This window comes from Papaver somniferum, chromosome 7 (assembly GCF_003573695.1).
Source record: "Papaver somniferum cultivar HN1 chromosome 7, ASM357369v1, whole genome shotgun sequence".
In the NCBI taxonomy this organism is placed as follows: Eukaryota; Viridiplantae; Streptophyta; class Magnoliopsida; order Ranunculales; family Papaveraceae; genus Papaver; species Papaver somniferum.
The window spans coordinates 264,852,288-264,860,255 of record NC_039364.1 but is presented as its reverse complement, the minus strand read 5'-3'; the positions used below and the strand labels follow the sequence as shown (position 1 = coordinate 264,860,255).

General features: G+C 39.0%; 1 protein-coding gene and 1 long non-coding RNA gene across 2 annotated transcripts; both read left to right on the top strand.

Annotated features, from left to right (window-relative positions):
• Window positions 1-378: 378 nt before the first annotated feature.
• On the top strand, window positions 379-1,196 carry LOC113296515. The gene is made up of 2 exons (XM_026544819.1): window positions 379-1,016; window positions 1,097-1,196. The coding sequence occupies exons 1-2, from the start codon at window positions 379-381 to the stop codon at window positions 1,194-1,196; spliced, it is 738 nt and encodes a 245-aa protein (XP_026400604.1).
• Window positions 1,197-4,885: 3,689 nt separating this feature from the next.
• Window positions 4,886-7,695, top strand: LOC113293750. Its single transcript, XR_003332529.1, has 3 exons — window positions 4,886-6,179; window positions 6,892-6,969; window positions 7,532-7,695. It is a non-coding gene; the product is annotated as an uncharacterized LOC113293750 (long non-coding RNA).
• Window positions 7,696-7,968: the final 273 nt, after the last annotated feature.

Sequence of the window (7,968 nt, the reverse complement as noted above, 5' to 3'; positions counted from 1 at the left end):
GAAGATATCCGTTTGAGGGCTCGAGGATGTCAACTAGTTGACATACCAGAAGCAGACGAAGGCAAGGACCTAGTTGACATCCTCGAGCCCTCAAACCAAAGACGATGGGAGGTCTTCGTGGACAGATCAAGAAATAGAGAAGGTGCGGGCATATGCATCGTAATCACCACCCCTACAGGATAAAGGATCGTGCACGCATTAACGTTGGAATTCAAGGGGCATACCAACAAAATCGTAGAATACGAAGCAGTAGTACATGCTCTGCGTTTAATAATATAAATGGAAATAACCGATGTACGCCTGACAAGTGATTCACAACTAGTCATACGACATATAGGGCTAGAATACAATGTCCACGGTGACACCCTCTCCGCATACATGGCTTTGGTCCAAACCTTAGCCTCACAGATACCAAACATCAAATTCCGACACCTATGCAGAAAAGATCTCAAGCATGCCGATGCCTTGGCATACATATCATCCATGTTGAAAGATGAGAATGTTAAAGCCATAAAGATAAAAAGAGTGTATGAACCTTCGATCACCCCACGGCAGTTCTTCGCTACAAATCGTGAAAACGATGTATGGGAGGACATTGGTGACGACGATGTGGGGGAGGACATTGTTGAGGACTTCATCGAAGACGACATCATGATGAGGGAAAACGGAGACGAGGACTTCAACAATGAAGAAGACTGGAGAACCGAGATTCACCTTTATCTGGAAGGAGGTACGCTACCAACGGAATTGAAGAAAGCCAGAAAGATACAATTAAGGGCAGGGAGATACGATCTTCATGATGGAGTATTGTACGAGAAATCCTTTCTTGGACCACTTCTACGATGTCTATCCAGAGAGGAGGGGCATCGTATTTTGAAGGATATCCATTATGAGGACGTAGGTAACCACAGCGGAATGAGATCACTGGCGGATAAAGCAAAAATGCAGGGATACTATTGGCCACAAATGATCCGAGATGCTGCTAGGATGTCCAGGAGATGCGAAGAATGTCAGCGGTTTGCTAAGAAGATTCACGCCCCTACGACAAAGCTGAATTCTGTAGAAAGTACTTGGCCATTTTCAAAATGGGTTGTAGACATCGTAGGCCCCCTGATCGAAGGGTCAGGGAAAAGGAGATTCTTGATCGTAGCCACAGACTACTTCAGCAAGTGGGTGGAGGCCAAAGCCCTAGCTAGAATCCGAGACGTGGATGTATTCACATTCATCTTTCAGAACATCATTTGCAGGTTTGGCATTACCGCAGAAATTGTCTCGGACAATGGCAAACAATTACAAGGGAAAAACATTGATATGCTCTTCGATACTTTCAAAATCAGGAAGAAAAAATCAACCCCCATCCACCCCCAAAGTAACGGCCAGGCCGAGGCTACAAACAAGACCCTTGGTCTTATTCTCAAAAAGAAATTGGACGAACATAAAGGACGATGGTGCGAACAATTACACAACGTGCTATGGGAATACCGAACAACACGAAAGGTCCGCCACAGGTGAATCACCATTCCTCCTCACGTACGGAGCCGAAGCAGTCATCCCGACAGAAATCATCATGCCAACTACAAAGACCGAAGCCTGGGAGAAGAACCTTACAACAGATATAATGCTGGAAAGGCTCGATGATCTAGAAGAAAGGAGGGAGACAACACTATAAATGATGGAAAACTACCAACGATGGCTAGCCAGAGAATACAACAAAAAAGTTAAACTTATGAACTTTGTAGAAGGACAGTATGTGCTAAGAACCATACCACAATACCAGCGAGAGAAAAAGTGGGGAAAGTTAGCACCATCATGGGGAGGACCGTTTATAATACATAACATCGCCGGGAATGGGTCTTACTACCTGCGTAATCTGAAAAGAGAAGTCCTCAGACACCCATGGAACGCTAGATACCTCAAGCCATATTATCCAAAAGGCAGCGCAGTTCTGCACCTCCGTGAAGAGTACCAGAAGAAGAAGAAGGCAGTGTATCCGCTCGACGTGTTTCTATCTCTGGACGAGGATAGCATACCTCAAATAATCAATTAAACGAAATTTGTTGCAAAATAAATCTATTGGGGAAAGTATCAATATACAATCTCTCGGGACTCCCCTATCAGCGTTTATGAGTGGACGACCATGGGGAAGGCTTCCAGCAGAAAGAAATACCCAAACATGCAATAAGGCAGCGGTTCAGCGGAATGGGTGCCTTTAAATATTTTTTAGCGCATCACATATCCGGGGACGCTGCACCAACCCCCACCGTTTGGTGATCCTCTGGCCAAGGATTAGCCAGCGGGGTGACAGGTCCAAAGTCAATAACAAAGGTGCATACCTGCGTTACTGCCGACAAGCACTTTTTGTTATCTAATTTTGAATATTCACTTACTCGTTGCATAAAATTCAAATAAATTAAGGATGCAGGTAAAGCAGAGTTGTACATATCCAAATAGCTTCATTTCTTCTGATAACTGAAACTAGAGTGGGAACAAGTGAGCACATCATCCCAAAGGGGTGCCCAAAAGAAACAAATAACATTATAGTAATCACTAACATGCTTCACAGTTCTTACCATCAAGACCAGATAGTTTAGACAAACAAACATAATATGCACACGAGAGAATTCCCCAAAATAAAATAGTATAATATAATAGTCAACCGGCTTACCAAGATCTACTATGTATTATTCAACCGGCTTACCCCGACCTACTATAGATATAAAAAGTAAAGTGCGTATATGTAACCGGCTTTCCCCGGTCTACTAAGATATAAAAGTAAAGTGTGTAATATTTAACCGGCTTTCCTCGGTCTACTAAGATATAAAAGTAAAGTGCGTAATATTTAACCAGCTTTCCCCGGTATACTAAAAATGTAAAGTGCGTAATATTCAACCGGCTTTCCCCGGCCTACATAGAACATATCAAGAAGCTGTGGGGAAACACGGTCACTCCTTGCGAGGGATTCACACAACACATATTACACACACATTTACATTTACTGAAAACATTGTACGTTCTGATATTAAAAACACATCATGCTCGCAAATAGAAAGAAAGCTCAATGATTACTAGAAGGTTACAGAGTTCCCACCTGAATTGATGACAGGCCATGCCTACCTCGAGATCCACTGGTTCATCTTTTGTATCGATCGTTGTTTACATGGATTAACTATTAATCACACAATCATTCTAAGAAATTTCATCAAAAAAAAATCATTCTAAGAAATTATCCCAATGGCTCATACAAGGTTAATACAAGTCTATCTAACGGTTCTAAGCCCATTTATGTTTCTACATCTTTTTCATTACCTATCTTTAGCATATTAAAGGTTTACTATTTCGATTAGGTTGCTTCTATAGTCCAATAAATAAGTCTTATGAATATCTACAACTTTGTAGAAGGAACCAAAGACTGATTCTGACCACAAGTGGTCCATTTCAGGTTCATAAGGAAAACTGGGTATAAGCCCAAATTGACTAAACAAGCCCATTAACTAAGGTCCAGTCCATCTGAGTCAATTAACGGTCAAACTGACGGTCACAGGTCAACAAACAGTCAACGTCTAAGTCCAGTCAAAGATCAAGTCAAACAGTCAGGTCAACTAGTCAATGGTCCAACTCGGTCCACTGAGTCTGTTCTGAGTCGAATTCATTCAACTCAGTCAGATACACTAAGTCAGCTAAGCTGGCTGGGCTGACTAGCAGGCCATTGCATAGGAAAAAGCCTTTACTCGGCCAAAAGGGTATGTTGCACCATCATGGTGCAACACAAAACAGGCCTGCACCACACACAACCTAACCCACCTACAATCCTCAACAAGGAATTACATAAGTACATAAGCCTTTCGTGTATATAATATCAGAACTCATCATTAGATCTTACATGGGCAATATCAGATTATACTTAGTAACGGATTGATAAATAGTTTAGTTTTGAACTAGATTGGGTGGTGAGATAAATCTTAATTACTAAAATCTATCAAAAACTAAAAGATTTAAATTGGTTGATTGATTTGCTTGTTTAGTTGTGTGTATATATTATGAAGTAAAAATTGTAGGTTGAACCAATTATATTATGCCTTAGAAGCTGATAGAGATTTGGAGAATAAGTGGTTTATAGTTTTTTTTTCTACACGTAGTCAATACACGACTGAAGAATTAGCGAGGTTAATTGTTCTGATAGATCCCAAATTCATTTTGAAACTTATTGATTAGCTTTACATATATCTAGAACCATTAATCTATTGAAGTACAAAATTAGTGTAAGGAACTTAGATTTCTTTATTTGTTGGTATTTAAATTATTTGAACATAAATCCACAAATTTTAGTTGCAGAAAACCGTATAGGTCTGTGTTTCATTTCTCATTGCTTCGTGAGTTATCTTTTCGCGCGTTTGTAAGTTTGAGCAGTACCTACATTTAGTCGAGAGATAGTTTTTCTCTATAAGGTGGGGAGTTATTAAAGACTAGAAGTATGAATTGATTTTCGAGGACGAAAATCTATAAGGTGGGGAGAATTAAGGACCCTCAAGCACGTCAATGCTATTAAACCAGTCAAGAGGCGATTTACCCGTTACTGGCTCGATTAGTTAATATAGATTTTAGTAAATAAAAATTAATCTAATAATAACTTAGATACGAATCTAGTGTCGTTAGATAAATCTCGAAAAGTTACGCATAATGGACTACTCGAACGTGTCAATCGTTTACCGGACGAAGAAGATATCACCATATTAGTAGGAAGAGTAAAGTAGTTATTTCAATGATGGACTTTATGGCAGCCCATATCCAAGCTGATGAGTGTCTCAGTATTTTGGGTTGGACTTATCCCTAGCCAAATCGAGAGGATAACTCTCATTCTGTTTCTCTTCTTCTTCATTCTTCTTTCTCTTTCTTTCTTTCCTCTTCTTCTTCTGTTAATGATTTCGAGAATCAGTTCATGATTCTGAGTTGATATAAGCTGGCAGAGATCGAAGGTTAATTGATGGTGGTAGTTTTGGTTGATGAGATGAAAACAAATCCAACAGAAAAAGTGAAACAAATAATTATAATTAGGGTTTTAGATTTCATTTTGAGATTCGTTGAATTGATTAGTATTTTGTGTTTATGTTGGATGAAGAAAGAAGTGGTTGGTGTTTAATTAGAGTTTTGAGGTTGATTCAGTGGAGAATCATTGTGGAGATTTGATCTAGGGTTTCAGTAGAGTTGCAGAAGAGAATCCTAAGATGAATTTGATACTCTAGAAGATCAATTGAAGATGGGTTTTGTGTGTTGAACGTAAATGAGAAGATTTAATATCTGATTTTAGATTCACAGAGAAGAATTTAAGAATTAGGGTTTCATGTTCTTCCCCAATTTAAGAACTAGGGTTTTGAGAATTAAACAGATTGTTTAGGGAGAAGATGATTTGGTATTGATTGTTTGGAATCAGAAGAAATAAGGGGTTGGTTTCAATCTGGTTGAGACAAGCTGACCTGAGGTATTTGATCTTCTCTGTAATTTTAGTTAAGTTATTCATTTCAAATTGTTGAATTTATGAATGTTTGTTGAGCTAAGAATTGAAATGATATTGGAGAGGGTGTTGTGAACTGTTGGTGTTGAAGTTGATTGAGATAAACTGAGTAAAGGTTGTTTGAGTGTGAGATTGTGAAGGATTGGGTTTGAAGTCAGTTATCAAGAAGAATAAGAGTTCAATTGTTGCTGGCAGTGGTGGTGTAATTGAATGTGCAGGGTTGTTTGAGATGATTTCTAGATGAATGTTAGGTTATTAAAAGGCGGCATCTATAGGAAAAGTATAGTTGATGATTTGTGGTCTTAGTTGGAGTTGTTATGGTTGCGTATAAGTTTGGTTTGAGAAAGTTCAGAGAGGTGGTGATGTTGTCTATGGAGTTCTATTTGTGTTTGAGTTGCGGATAACAGTACATGGAGGAGGCCTGGGATGCATTTGAATGGGCACTGGGGTTACAGTACAATGAAATAATAAGTTAAACCCTGTGAAGTGAGGTAATGGTGGTATATGTGGTATTGCAAGTGTTATGAGTAATTACATTAAAAGTGTAGGAGCTGTAGTGTTGTTTGAATTGGAGTTTAATTGAATGAAATGGGAAATGAATGGAACTGTCAGTTGCAGAAAAGGGTTGAGTTGAATCTCTTTAATAGAAGCTTAAAGCTGCAAAATGCAGGTAGGCTTAGTCTTTGATTGTAAACGAAATTATTTGTATTCAATGTACTTCTGTAATTCCTTGTTGAGGATTGTAGGTGGGTTGGCTTGTGTATGGTGCAGGCCTGTTTTGTGTTGCACCATGATGGTGCAACATACCCTTTTGGCCGAGCAAAGGCTTTGGCCTATGCAATGGCCTGCTAGTCAGCCCAGCCAGCTTAGCTGACTTAGTGTATCTGACTGAGTTGAATCGATTCGACTCAGAACAGACTCAGTGGACCGAGTTGGACCATTGACCAATTGACCTTGACTGTTTGACTTTTTCTTCGACTGGACTTAGAAGTTGACTGTTTGTTGACCTGTGGCCGTCAGTTTGACTGTTAATTGACTCAGATGGACCGGACCTTAGTTAATGGGCTTGTTTAGTCAATTTGGGCTTATAACCAGTTTTCCTTATGAACATGAAATGGACCACTTGTGGTCTGAATTAGTCTTTGGTTCCTTCTAAAAAGTTGTAGATATTCATAAGACTTATTTATTGGACTATAGAACCAACCTAATCGAAGTAGTAAACCTTTAATATGCTAAAGATAGGTAATGAAAAAGGTGTAGAAACATAAATGGGCTTAGAACCGTTAGATAGACTTGTATGAACCTTGTATGAGCCTTTCGGCAAATTTCTTAAAATGATTTTTTTTTGATGAAATTTCTTAGAATGATTGTGTGATTAACAGTTAATCCATGTAAACAACTATCGATACAAAAGATGAACCAGTGGATCTCGAGGTAGGCATGGCCTGTCATCAATTCAGGTGGGAACTCTGTAACCTTCTTGTAATCATTGAGCTTTCTTTCTATTTGCGAGCATGATGTGTTTTTAATATCAGAACGTACAATGTTTTAAATAAATGTAAATGTGTGTGTAATATGTGTAGCGTGAATCCCCCGCAAGGAGTGACCGTGTTTCCTCACGGCTTCTTGCTATGTTCTATGTAGGACGGGGAAAGCCGGTTGAATATTACGCACTTTACATTTTTAGTAGACCGGGGAAAGCCGGTTAAATATTACGCACTTTACTTTTATATCTTAGTAGACTGGGGAAAGCCGGTTACATATTACGCACTTTACTTTTTATATCTATAGTAGGTCGGGGTAAGCCGGTTGAATAGTACATAATAGATCGGGGTAATCCGGTTGAATATTATATATACTATATTATTTTGGGGAATTCACTCGTGTGCATATTATGTTTGTTTGTCTAAACTATCTGGTCTTGATGGTAAGAATTGTGAAGCATGTTAGTGATTACTAGAATGTTATTTGTTTCCTTTGGGAACCCCTTTGGGATGATGTGCTCACTTGTTCCCACTTCAGTTTCAGTTATCAGAAGAAATGAAGCGGTCGAAGATATCTGTTTCGTAGCTTAGAGCTTTATCGAATCTAATGTTGTTGTGTATCTTTTACTACACGTATTCTTTCTTTCTATGTAAACAACACATTGATATATTCTTAGAACTCGAAAGACTTTCGTGTATATAATATCAGATGATCCATTCCAGAAAAATTGATTACAAGCTCGAGAAATTAAGCAAGAAACAAAAATACAAGATGCACAAAAAAATTTCCCAAAGCCAAGTAATCAATAAAGATCAACTTTCTTTAACAAACACAGAAGCTTTTCCAACGAAGCTTACTTCCCCTTTGAAGGCTCGACCCGATCAGCAGGATTCTTCGGCTGAGACGAAGGAACACTTCCCCCCGAAGAAGGACTTGAGGAGCTAGCCAAAGGCTCATGCATAGGAAGACGAGGA

Coding starts and splice junctions, on each gene's coding strand:
- LOC113296515 (XM_026544819.1), top strand. CDS start 379: ATGGCTTTGGTCCAAACCTTAGCCTCACAGATACCAAACATCAAATTC. Junction 1,017..1,096: donor AGATGCGAAGAATGTCAGCG/GTTTGCTAAGAA, acceptor AATGGGTTGTAG/ACATCGTAGGCCCCCTGATC.